Genomic DNA, 13,022 nt, shown 5'->3' with positions numbered 1-13,022 from the left:
TATTCTGTGTACTTGCCATAGATCTTTCACTTTTGATAGTTTTGTCTTGCTTTAAATTTAAAGTTCTACAGTATTCTTTAAGAAATACTGTAATTTATTTTTAAACCACATGCATTCACTGAATTGATTAGAATGATGGCCAGATCTCTTGAGCAGATATAATGAAATTAGAATTGCTCAAAGCATATCATTATTGTGAAAGTTTTCCTTAACTTGTTCTACTTTGTATTTGAGAATTTCTATGGCTGAACTATGGCTACTATATAGATTAAGATATTTGAAAGTGTTTACAATTCTCTCCATTCTCAACCAACTTAAATAACTTTGCTCCATAAATTTATTTTTTAAAATTCACTGTTCCAAATTATTAACATCATATAAGGGTGATATGATATGGAAACAGAGAATATAGAACTCCTGAATGAAGCAAGTCATCATTACTCCTTTGCCAAAATTTAGACAGATAACAATTGACTTGCAGACATCACATTCATGCACAGAGAAGCATTATTTAGTTATAATTAAAAGGGAAAACAAACAAACAGAAGGACATTCTTTTCAGCTTGATACAGATCAAAGGTAACAGTGTTATAATTTTCACGTGCAAAACCAAAGTGTTTATATTGGATGAAAACTTGAAACATACTAAGAAGCAGAGCAAACAAATCTTTCTCTTTTGGACCTTAAGAAATACTAAACCACAAAATATTATAGTTTATGAAAGTTCATTAAGAGATTTCTACAAAAAAAGGTCCAAAACTTGGGGAAAACATCATTATAAGCAAGATTGCTTCTCAGGCTGACAGGTTTCTCCTGCAGCCCTGCATGGCTACATAGCTCAGACTGAACTGATTAACTTCATTCTAACAGTTTATTTCCAGTGCTGGTTAACTGTACAACCATAGAAACTAACCAGCCATACTTCTATTAAAAAATAGGAAATGCCTTCTTAACTTAGAGGCAAATAAATTGTTTTTTCCTTAGGTACTTTATTCAATTGCACAGCCAAACTCTAAAGAGAAGCTTCCTCTCTTCCTGTGAAAACCGTTAATTCAAGAACAGTAGAAGCAGCAAATGGTATTTTGAGAATTCATCAAGAATAACTTCCATTTTTCAAGGAATATGACAAGAGAAATGTTTTAAGAAACTTCTGTGCAGTAGGATTCTCAATTTATTATGTAACTAAAATTCAAGGGGGGATCTTCCACTTTTCTTATCAACAGAACTAAGAATAATGCAAGAATTTATTTAGTGAAATTTCTCTCCGCGTACCCTTGTATGCAAATTCTGTACTTCTTTAGAGGATATTTTCCTCAATCTGAATACTTAGATATGTTTTATGAAAGAAAAAAAAAAATTAAAAAAAAAAATCTAGGCAGCAGGTTCCAGTAAAGTAACCAGGAAAATAAATTTAACAAGTCACTGCTTTTCATCTTGGATGAAAATTTGCAATGAAGCAATACTTCTTTTAAAAAAGAAACAAGGCTTCTTGGCCAGGCAGTTGTCAGGACAGCAAATTTGGGACTGTATGTTTTAGTGTAGCCAACTTAAAAAAGATGTGTATCTTTTTGTAAAAACAAAATATTAGTTTTTTTCACGTTAAGGAATAGAATTATGTACTACTTACATTCAAAAGCTTCTTCAGTGTCATTGTCTTCATCAGAACTGATTTCAGCATATTTTGGTTTCTCATTAACTGTGCTACGTTTACGCTTGTTCATTTTCACACGTTCACAAAGTGGCATGGTGGATTCAATTTCTGCCAGGAGATCAGGAGGTAATTCCTTTAACACTGACTGATCTATGCTACCTATTAGTGGAGAGTAAGAAGAGCAAATGTGAACCTGAAGATAAAAAAGAGGGCCCAATACTACAATCCTGTTTCAGGAACCACTCACAGGATAATCACTAGCAATCAGTTACATCACAGTTAGATAGACCTAAATGTATTTGACAGCCCTTGTTTAAAGTCCACACTACAATTAGAAATAATAACACAATAAATTGCATACACATTTCCTTCAATAAAATATTTTCAGTCATAAAAATTAATTATCTTTGAATCACCTTTTCAATTACCTTTGCAGAATTATATCCTTGCTCTATTCCACAAAGCTTAGTCTTATTTCAGTTCATCCTTTGAATTTATCAGGTTTTCTAACAGTTGTAAGTAAATGATGGATTTTTAGTGGTTCATTAACATTTCTGTTTGCTATCATTCATAGTAATTAGTGTACCCAAGACAGTAATAGTCCCTTTTCCAATAAGAACAGACAACTTGTGGCAAAACTTGTGGGGTCATATCCCTAAATACAGGCCAAATCATTGACAACTCAGCTTTTGCTTCAGATTTCTTCTTACCTCCTACTGGCAAATTGTTGCTTGATTTTTTTCAAAACAACATTTTTATTGAATACAGACAAACAGCTAGCTGAACCACAAATCAGATTTCTTTTCTACAGTAATAAATAGGTAAACAATATCACATTATTCTTATAACTTTGAAACCAAAATTAAACCCATGTGCAGTCAGAATGAAAGAAATTTGCAGGCAAAATTTTTCCAACTGGACACCAGGAAACCAAATCAATGCAAAAGTATTTATTTGGGATTTGTTTATTTGATATCTTATTTTTATTTATTGAAGAACCTACTACACAGATTTGCAGGTTGTCAGACTAAACCGTTAATCTTTTTTCCAGCAATAGAAGAAACATTTCTGCTCTAAGTGCCTCTCTCTCCTTCCCAATGCATACTATATTATTTAGAGAGGACACCACCTCCAAATTCTTTTACACACACGTTTATCCAAAAATCCCTATCTTCTGGATGATAATACACTTTTTAAATGCATTCACTACATCACTACACTAACTTTCTAAAACTTATGTCCATTTTTGTGTTACTATCCTAACTTTTATTGCAAGATGGATTTTTTCTTTCTCCCTTTAAACACCTTTAATTGGAATTAGAAGAGTATTACCAGGAGATTCCACCACCAAAATATACTCTGCAAGTCATTCAATAAACAATTTAACTTCAAATACTGGGGTTTTTGAAGGGACATAGTGAAACATGTACAAATAAAGTGACAGTTAAGTTGTCCCTGCTTCCTTCACATTGTGCTTGCTTATTAACTATTTGTGTTAGGTTGCCATCCTTATACAACCAACACGTACCAAAGCTACCTAAATTATCAATATTGCTTTTGAAAATGGTGAAAAGCATTTCACGGTGTGGTTGGCCATGTTTCTCAGTTAACAATTAATTTTGTGGGCTATGCACTTGACTTCAGACAGGTAGAAGTACGGCAGAATGGGCAGACCATTTCCTCTGTGTGTACCAGCAGCTGACTGGATGACAGCCAGGTCCAGGCTGGATGCTGCAGAGCTGTGCATCTGAGCACTGTGCCCCCATACACTCTGTATGCCTGTACAGTGTATGAGGAGCATACACCCAGCCCCAGAATGCAGAAAAATTTACATATACAAGTTTTAAGACAATTTATACAAATGAAATTCATAGAGGGCTGTAAATCCAGGCTCTCTAACATGTATTTTCAAGTTTATGCCTGTTGGCAATTTCATTAAAATCACCAGGACTACACAGATAGCATGAAGTCTACAATAAGTCTGGCCAAACAAAAACATTGTAAAAGAGTGCTACAAGTAAATGAATTAAAGTTGCATTAAATCCCCAAGTAACAAACAAACCCACAGGCTAATCTATTGTCTCAGATAGGAATATCTGTTCTTGCTTTCTTTTCTCACTGACTTTTCATTTTGTACTCATTCTTTAAATATAAATAAAAAATCACAGCATTCATTAGACATAAGTGAAAAAAACTGACTACTTTAAATATTCATAAAACTAATTTTATTTCTGTCTCAAAATTTTCAAGTTTCCATTTCTCCAGTGCTAAATTCAACTACTGCTTAATCTGCACTCTCTCCTGTTACAGATATTTCAGATTACCGTATAAGCTTACCCATTTTTCTTTTATTAGGAAATAGGTAAAGTTTCTTTTATTCAAGTAGAGAACACCAGAAAAGAGAACAGATAGAATTATTATAAAACTCTTTATAAGCTATCATTGAAGTTTTTCTTTCTGTCACAATGCTCCCTGAAGTAACTGTGCCACATACCAAGTTTTCTTAGCTGCTGAGGATTGTAACAACTAAATCTATGGAGTTTCACTTATGCTGTACAAAGGAGTTAAGCATGACTGTACACATATGTACAATTCTAATATATATGGAGAAGGACTTATCAACCTTTCTGAAGAAAATCAGGGACATTCTGTTCTTTTGGTCAAGTCAGAAGCTTGTTAACATTTATTTTACTCTATTAATTACGCTATCTTGAGTCAGGGCAGCTCAAAAGTCACTAGAAATACCTTACTACATTTCTTCTTTAATACCTCCTATTTTATAATGTAGGCACTATTTTTTTTTTTTGTTCAGAGTGGTAAAGAAATACTTACAAGAATACAGCTCACCTAAGAATCCAGTCACATGGCAGTAAGAATTAGGTTATAAAACACATGCCTTTTCAGTTTATGGAAAACTTTATAAAACAATTAATAGGATATGTAACACAAACCTCTTTAAAATGGACAAATCTATGTATAATCACTTTCAACTTTCAAATTTTTTTGCTAGCACCTACTTCCATGTCTTCACTTTATTCAGTTACATTTGGCTCTAGCATGCATGGCTTTTTAAATAGTAAAAAGAAAGTGACTTTACTAAAAAGTTACTTGATAATCTAATAGAATGTCCCAATATCTTGCTGAAGGACTGTCAGCACCAATGGAAACTCCATTTTCTGCAATGTATGTGATCAGTGTATATCACGTCTCAAATGAGACTATAGGCATGTGTATTCTTCAGATGTCATTTACACATAATTTCAAAAATTCTGCAACTATTAAAGTAAACAACTGGGAAAAACACAAACAAACAAGATAAACCTACCAATCAACCAAACATCCAAAACAAAAAAACCCAAAACCTGAACAAACAAATGAACAAACAAAAATCAGAAGAAAAGTACCATAATAACAAAATCTTTTCCTTACTGCCAGGAAGAGCATTCTAACAAACTCCACACTGGTAAGACTGAAGGGAAGACCTAGAAGAACAATTAATTTCAAATAACTGCATACATGAACAGTCACTTCCACAGGGCTTCTCCAAACATATGCAATGCTGTCCACAACCTACATGCAAGTTACTTCCCAGAGAAGAACAAATTCTTGGTTTTGCTTGATTGCTATAATAAAAAATTTTCTAAGGAATGATGTTAATGAATCTTCATCTACTACTCAATGTCCACTGACCCTCAAGACAATGTGTTTCCTCACCAAGCATTTCTTTACAAAATATAACACAGTTGAAAATCAATCAGAGAATGTCAGTGAGAAATTGATTCATCTGTAAGCCTGGTCTCATTGTAGTCTGGGAAGCTTTTCAGTGGGTTTCACTGTGTATAGTAGAAAAATTTCTATAAATATGTAGAGGATGTAGTATTTCCCTTCTCCACATATGGCTTAAAAAACGAATGGAAAAGAACAGATCTGATTCACGGTTCAGTATTGTGTTTTGCAGTTTCAACCCTGTAAAACAGCTTGAGCTAACATTCATGCACATGTTATCTTTAGGAGGATCCATTATCACTTCGTGTTGACTTTGCAAGTCAAGTAGATCTTACTGATCCTGGCAGATCATTCTTCAAGAGAGGTTAAACATTAAAAAAAGGTATTATCCTTATGGACTTTTGCTGGGTCCATTCAATACGGACAGCACAATTATCTTTTGACTTAACGATCTGTGTTCATATTAGTTTCACCTGGCTTGATGTAACAGCTTCAAACAAGCACCTATGGAAAAGAGGATGATTCTTACTGATGGTTAGGTGAGCTTTCCAGGATAAGAGAGGCTGTTCCTGTCATGAAATCCAAACCAATATGAATAAACTCTTATTTTCTCTTGAATGATTTATCTTTGCTTTCCAAACTATGGAAGACAACTGCATGGTTTAGATCAGATCTTGGTACAATTTCCTGTGAACTGTAAGCCACCAAGATTAAAATACACTTGGAAATCTAACCTCTGAATTGCTACTTTCATAGCTATGAGACAGTTAATACAGTGGAAACATAAATATTCCATATTATTCTATAAATATTCAATATATTTCTGTTTCTGTGTGCTGTCTGCAATAAGCAAAACTGCAGTTAAAGAAAATTCATATTTGTAATCTCTCTCTGTATCTTGATTTTAAAATGCACCTTTTCCAACTATGAATACACATGAAAGAACACACAAGGGTCTGAGAAGGGAATAACGCCACCTGTTTGGGGTGAGGATATGAATCTTCCGATTTCTTAGAGTTTAGAAATTGAAGTCTGACCACTGAATTTCTATACTAGAGAACTGTCACTCAACTTCATTTGGACATTAAAAAAACCCCTACTGACTCCAGCTCAATTCTGCCCTTTTCTTGCTCCTCTTTTGTTAGAAAAGACATTATGTGCTACTGGACCTTTCTTATTTTGCTCATGACTAATATATCCAGTCTTGTTATTACTTCACAGAGACTAAGCTAACCTTCCTTAAATATCCTCTCTGAGTATTTGATAAAGGATATTCCTCCCTTTGCTAATAGAAGCTTACATTCTTACTTTCGTCTTATGTTAGGCATATACATGCAGGAAGGAAAGCAGTTTCTTTCTGGATTAGCTCAACCAACTTTGAAACCTGTGCTAAATGAAATAAAATATCCTTATTCTATAAGAAGAGTGCTGCTATCTTGTTAAACAGCCAGGTTACTGTAGCTACAAAAGCAGAGACTCAAAGGTTAAATCTACAGCAATTTGTCAGCAGATAAAGTTGTGTTTTAGATAAGGAACTAAAAGAAAAAAAAAAAAGGACAGAAATACTTCCCCCTGTTATAAGCTGTTTAGAAAATAAACATCTTTCTAAAATAGCTAACTATTGTTACAGCATAGCATTTATGTACTGGAATGCAAACAGCCACATGAGTGCCTATAAACCCACAAAGACGTTGCTGGTTAAAGCTGAAAAATCTTTGATTCTTTCTCAAGTGTGCATATTTAATTATATAATTTCCACCAGGTTCTCCCTTAAAATGCTCCAGTGTGTTCTTTATATGGTGCAGTGAGCTCCTGTTGATAAGTCTGCTGCCCACCAGCTTCACACTTGTCAAAATAATTTTGTGCCCTGAACAGATTCAGGAACAGAAGGAGAAACACAGGGAAATCCCAGCAATTTTTATAGCTGAATTTAAGTTTTGAGGAGGACATATCTGCTTATATGATGGAAGTTGCACTTTTATCTCAATACCCTATTATCAGCTGAAAAACACATAATCAAATGAACACTGGTGAAAACAAACTGAGTAGGACATTTACACTCTTTCCTCTCCTCTCTCCCCCTCACTGCTGTAAAGCTTACGGAAGGGTATACAGCTACCTCCTACAGAATGTATCCAAAAGGAAACAACCCTCTATTGAGTGCCTTACCCTCATCTTTTGACTACATATATAGGGATAACTCCAGAGCTCACCTCACATACATTCATGCCAGAAAAAGGGTGGAGACTGAGATGCCCTCACCACCACCCAAGGGGCTGCACACACAGGAATTCTCTGCTTCAATCAGTTAAGCAGGATGGAGAAAGGTAATGTTTGGGAGAAGTATGTCCTACATTTCATGGAACCTGCTCTAACGTATTTTTAAAAACAATTCTTCCTCATCTGTCCCAACAGTAGCACAAAGGAAAGGCTCCCAGCCTAAAAAAAAAGGAGTTTCAGACTCCCTGCTTTTACTCCAGTCCTTAGCTCTGGCCTTGAAAGATGGGACCCAGACAGGCTGGTCAGAGAAGGATCTGGACATGGCAACAGAATAATTCCATAACACAACAGAGGTCACCATTAACCACAACTAAGAAAAATAGATTTGAAAAGAATTTTACAATAGTACAAAATGCTCAGAGAAGAAATAAAATTTTTAGAATGAGGGAAGATATTTCAAAAGGGAATTCTGAAATACCTAGGCAGAGAGCAGGGGATACATCCAACACACACTCTCCTAAGATGCCAAGAGAACTCACATTTACATTGGCATCAATGATCTCAAGCTATATGATTGCTGCAGGAACTTACTGCTGGCCTTATTGCTAACTTTTTGTCTGTATAGAAATTGATAAAAAGGAAGCTAGAGCAGCCTAGCTTTTGAAGATGCTGTACAAAAAACAAATCAGTACTCAGAAAAAAAGAAGCACGGTTGGCAATTGCAATAAATATAATGCTGTACAAACTCCCTTGCTTTTCTGAATTAGTGTTGGGGGGGTGCTTTTGAATTTTGCTGTCATTGCTTTTGAACATACGCATTGAAATTTAGGCCAACTCAATTTATTGTTTTAAGAAGTTAAGGTATTTTGTACAGTTGCAAAACCCAGCATGCAATTATCTGTCGATATACTTCTATTAAAATTCCTTTCAGTACTCAAAAGGGGCTTACAAAAAAAGAGGGGGGGTGGCTTTTATTGGCAGATAGCAATAAGACGGGGGGAACGATTTTAAAACAAAACAGGAGAGACTTAATTTAGATGGTGGAAAGAAGTTCTTTACTGAGAGGGTGGTGAGGTACTGGAACAAATAGCCCAGAAAGGTTGCAGGTACCCCATCCCTGGCAATGTTCAAGGCCACTCTGGATGGGGTTCTGAGAAACCTGATCCAGTGGGAGATGTCCCTGCCCATGGCAGGGGGTTGAAATTAGATGATCTTTAAGATAATTTCTAACCCAAGCCATTTGTTGATCCTATAATGATTAATGTTTGGGATCTGAAATTTATAACTAATGTATTTTTCCAGCCATGTATTCTGATTGCTTACTGAACCTGAGACAAAAGACCTTAATTAAATAAAATCAGATTATTCCTCAGAATTTCTCTTCTTATAAAACAAAAACTTCTATTTAAGGAATATAATACAACTAAAACCTCTGCAGAGAATAAGCAAACAAAAACCACTATTTTACATCTTATCTGTGACTTATAAGCACATCAAGAACACTTGCTTATTTTTCTTACTATTGCATAGAAATATTCTCAGTCCTTATCACTGAAAATATTGCATGAAGCTACTAGTTTTGCTTCTTCAAGATAACAATTACTTAAGGAACAACAACAAAAGATTGCTGATGTTTTAGCTTTAAATATAAAATAGTACAGGAAAAAGCTCAGAAGATAATTAAACAGAATGTATATTTAAAGAAAAGTTATTCAATGAAAACAACAGTTCAGTAATTTGAAAGACAAAAAAAGGTTTCATACTCTTCTTTTCTGTTTGCTGGTAGTATTCCCACAGAGCAAAAAATAAAGTCCAGATTTTAAATATTGGATTTAAATTTTCCTACGTGAAAAGAGTCACCTAGAACAGCTTTCAGCATTGAGCAACAGAAAAGTTAATTCTCCAGAAGCAAATATGAAGCTTTTTGGCATTTGTATTGAGTCAAATTTATCCTTTGACTAGAAAAAAATTCAAGCCAAAAATGTCAAGCACATATCCCAGCACATAAGCCAAGATCAATATCCACCTTTAGATCCATAGACACATGAACAAGTCTGCATTGCATACTGTAATTGACATCAGACAAATTGCTGGGCCACACTTACACATTGCAATGCACTGCTGCAAAAATTATTTACTCAAAATAGCCTTAGCTATTCCCAGAAGCAGGAGGACTCAATCAAGCTTCTATGTCCATGAACCAAGAGCTGTTTTGGACTTTCAAGAAATTGTTCTGACAAATTACATAATAAACATGAATCGCTTACATTTGCCAAAGTAATTTTTCAAAAATCAACTAATTAAACAATTCACTCCTAAATTTGCAAACAGACAAAGCATCATATTTTGGATGAATCACAGTATAATGAAATTGATGGGCTGGGTCAAATTCATTGTTGCTGCTAAGAATTTGATGTGACATACGTGAACTTCACTCTTCCTATCCAGAAAAATACTGTAGAAGCAAGAATCAAAATATTTATCTTAGTAGCAAAGCCTAAAGTAGGAAACAAATAGCAGAAAAGCAGCCACCAAGCAAGGCTCTGTGCTGAAAATGTCACCTCTATTACCAGTAACAGATCAACACAAGGAATTACTCCAGTGTGCAGTGGCTGATTCCTGCTATGTACCAATACCAGCTTATCCAACATCTACTTCTGAAAAGCCAGCACCAAAAATGAAGGCCCCAGAGAGTATGTACAATGCCCACACAAATCCCAGCTACCTTCTGGAATGGGGCAGACACATCACGCCTTAAAATTCCCTGCAAGTAGGAGCAAAACCATTCCAGCCCAAAGCATGTTGGAGAAATCAGATCTTCTTAGACTTCAGCAAGTTATATATAATTTAGACTTTTAACTAAACAATGCTTGGAATATTCTTCAAAATGTGAACCTTTTAATCCAGGAAAAAAACCCCAATAATCAGGGCTCAATGAACAAAGTGCATATTAAAGTGGATCCTCTGCAAACCCAACAAGTATCTTGAAATACCTCTAATGGCACTAGGGTGAGCCAGTCGCTCTTCCAGTCTAGTCATGATGAGAGGAGGTAGTCATTAATATATCAGAAAAGAGAAAAAAAATGGAAGACTGTGGAACTCTTATGAAAAGTCACAGCTGTTTTTCCATAATTACAATTGAATGTTAGTTTGAAGAAGGTTTAAACATTTGAGCCAAGAAAAATCATTATAAATTTTCTGCTGTAAATGCTGAAATACAGTATTTTTTTCCTCTGAAATGCAGCATCATTTTCTACAGATCCACCTGGTGCTACCTCCATATGCAAGATGGTCAGCAGGTTATTACTCTGGCCTTGACACATGGAAATGCAGTCACTATCAGGAACTTCAAGAGAGGAATTTCAAATTCAAGATATATGGAACTGAGGATTTTCACAATGTTAACCTTTACAAAAGCACAATATAGGGGAACCAAGCTGAGTTTCAAACTTTTCCTTTCCCAAGATAGTATGTTTTTACTCCAGTTACTTCCTTGTGGCCCCTCTGATTTAGGGGTTTCTGTCTCAGCATTAAGAAATTGTTATTTTGGAAACAAATTTGTGTGAACTCTAAAATTTGATGTGCTAACATCCATAATCCAATTTTGCCCTTACAGAATTCCTGTACATGTAGGATTCAAACAAGGTTTAGAACTGGTACTTCCTTTCTGCCCACAGTTTTCATCTTTAACCTTAAGCATCTTTAAGTATTTTGGCTACACTAACTAGAAATCAGTGAGAGGCATAACAAGTTCACTCAACAGAGCCTACACAATCTGGATACAGCTTTTCATCCTGAAATACTCCCTTTCTTGTCACTACTAGAAGAAAATTGATTGCTGTTTTGCAAGTGAAACTATTTCATCCAGTGCTAGAATCCAACGACAGACTGTCATGTTAAACAAACACCAAATCAGAGTTACTATAGACTCCAAAAAAGTCACCTGGAATTAAAAACAAACAAACCAAAACCCCCAAACAAACCACGTAAGCACAGAACACAGAAGTATCCAGAAGCACTGTTTTAACAACATGAAGACGATTAAGCAGTAAGATTTTTAGCTGATCCTGTAAAGAGTATGTATGAAGAGCACCTTCAAAGAAATGTCAAGTCTTTACTCAAATTTCAGATTAGAGCAGCAGGAAACATAGTATATTTAGGAAGACTTGTAGTGAGCAACAAAACCTTATGTCTTCAGTTCTGTGTTGTGAAGATAATTAAATCACACAACAATCTACACAATGGAGGAATGGCATTCAGATCAGAATTTCTTTTCTTTTTTTTTTCCCTTAAAACAACAAACTCCTTAGGTGATATAGGAAGATCCAAAAGACACTTATTTTGCAAAGACAATCCTTTAAACATAGTATAAACCTACTCAGACATCTTGTACAGATAGACAACCTACAGACATCTTGTACAGTTTCTCTCATTACTTATACTTAACAAAGGAAAATTTGTCTTGTTCAGAATGCAGTAACCGTGAAGCTGCTAACAGCTCCCATCCCAACACAGCTGATCAGCATAGCTCTAAAAAAGCAGCAGAGAAGGTGTTCACTGAAGCTCTGAAAAGAAAGGACAACAAACATGACCTGCTCACTGCAGGCAAAAGCTTAAAGGGAAAGGTTTCATAGATCCCACAACAAAATACATTTGCATTAAAACCAAGACAAAATGTTAAAATCAGACAAAGAAAATGCCACAGCTCATTCTGACTTGGACAAAACTGGCCACAAGACTTCACCACAAGACCCTGTAACAAAAATACTATGAAAAAACCCCCATGATTTTCTTCTGAGATATACTGAATCTTTCAGAAAAATGCTCAAAGATATGGGGAGAGAGAGAAAAATTACTCCTTCCTTGTAAATGCCTAAAGAGACTCTTGGATTGATTCAATACTGTGGCTATCCCTCCCATTCATAACTTGATAAAATTTCAAACATGTCTATACAATTTAGTGACAATATTACCTTGTCTTTTTGAAGTTCAATGCAAATAAAGGCATGATTTTAAAATTTAAAATTTTCTAAAACAATACAAAAAGTTGTATGGACTTTCAGTTTGCAAAGAATTAATTGTAACTTAATGTGAGTCAATTTTATTGAGTTTTGTAATGAATGGGAATTAGCCCCTTAAGACAGAACAACTATCTAAATGGTGTTTTGAACTAGCTGAACAACCGTAATTTAAACTGCATTTCAGAGAAATTATAGCAATGATGTTGTACATGACAAATCCAGGAGAAGACATTTTCTTGAGAAGGGATGGATGAGAAAGCAAAAAAGAAAGGACAAGAGATACAAGGGTAATGAAATAAGAGAAAGTAAAATATACTAAGCTACATGGCATAAGAGGCATGTGAGAAGTTGAATAATGATGCTAAAAGGCAACACTGGAAAAGAATTGCTACAATCTACTAAGT

At 34.9% G+C, this 13,022-nt stretch overlaps 1 protein-coding gene across 1 annotated transcript in view; it reads right to left on the bottom strand.

Annotated features, from left to right (window-relative positions):
* Positions 1-13,022, bottom strand: part of LOC121352843 (nipped-B-like protein) — a gene marked incomplete at its 3' end in the record, with an annotated part of 140,477 nt that overhangs the window by 34,578 nt on the left and 92,877 nt on the right. Inside the window, 1 exon segment of the mRNA XM_041466124.1 lies at positions 1,628-1,810. Coding sequence (XP_041322058.1) covers positions 1,628-1,810 — 183 coding nt within the window.

This window comes from Pyrgilauda ruficollis, unplaced genomic scaffold, assembly GCF_017590135.1.
Source record: "Pyrgilauda ruficollis isolate IOZ18807 unplaced genomic scaffold, ASM1759013v1 scaffold199, whole genome shotgun sequence".
Classification (NCBI taxonomy): Eukaryota; Metazoa; Chordata; class Aves; order Passeriformes; family Passeridae; genus Pyrgilauda; species Pyrgilauda ruficollis.
Note: the sequence above shows the minus strand (reverse complement) of the source record. Positions and strands in the feature narration are given on the sequence as shown.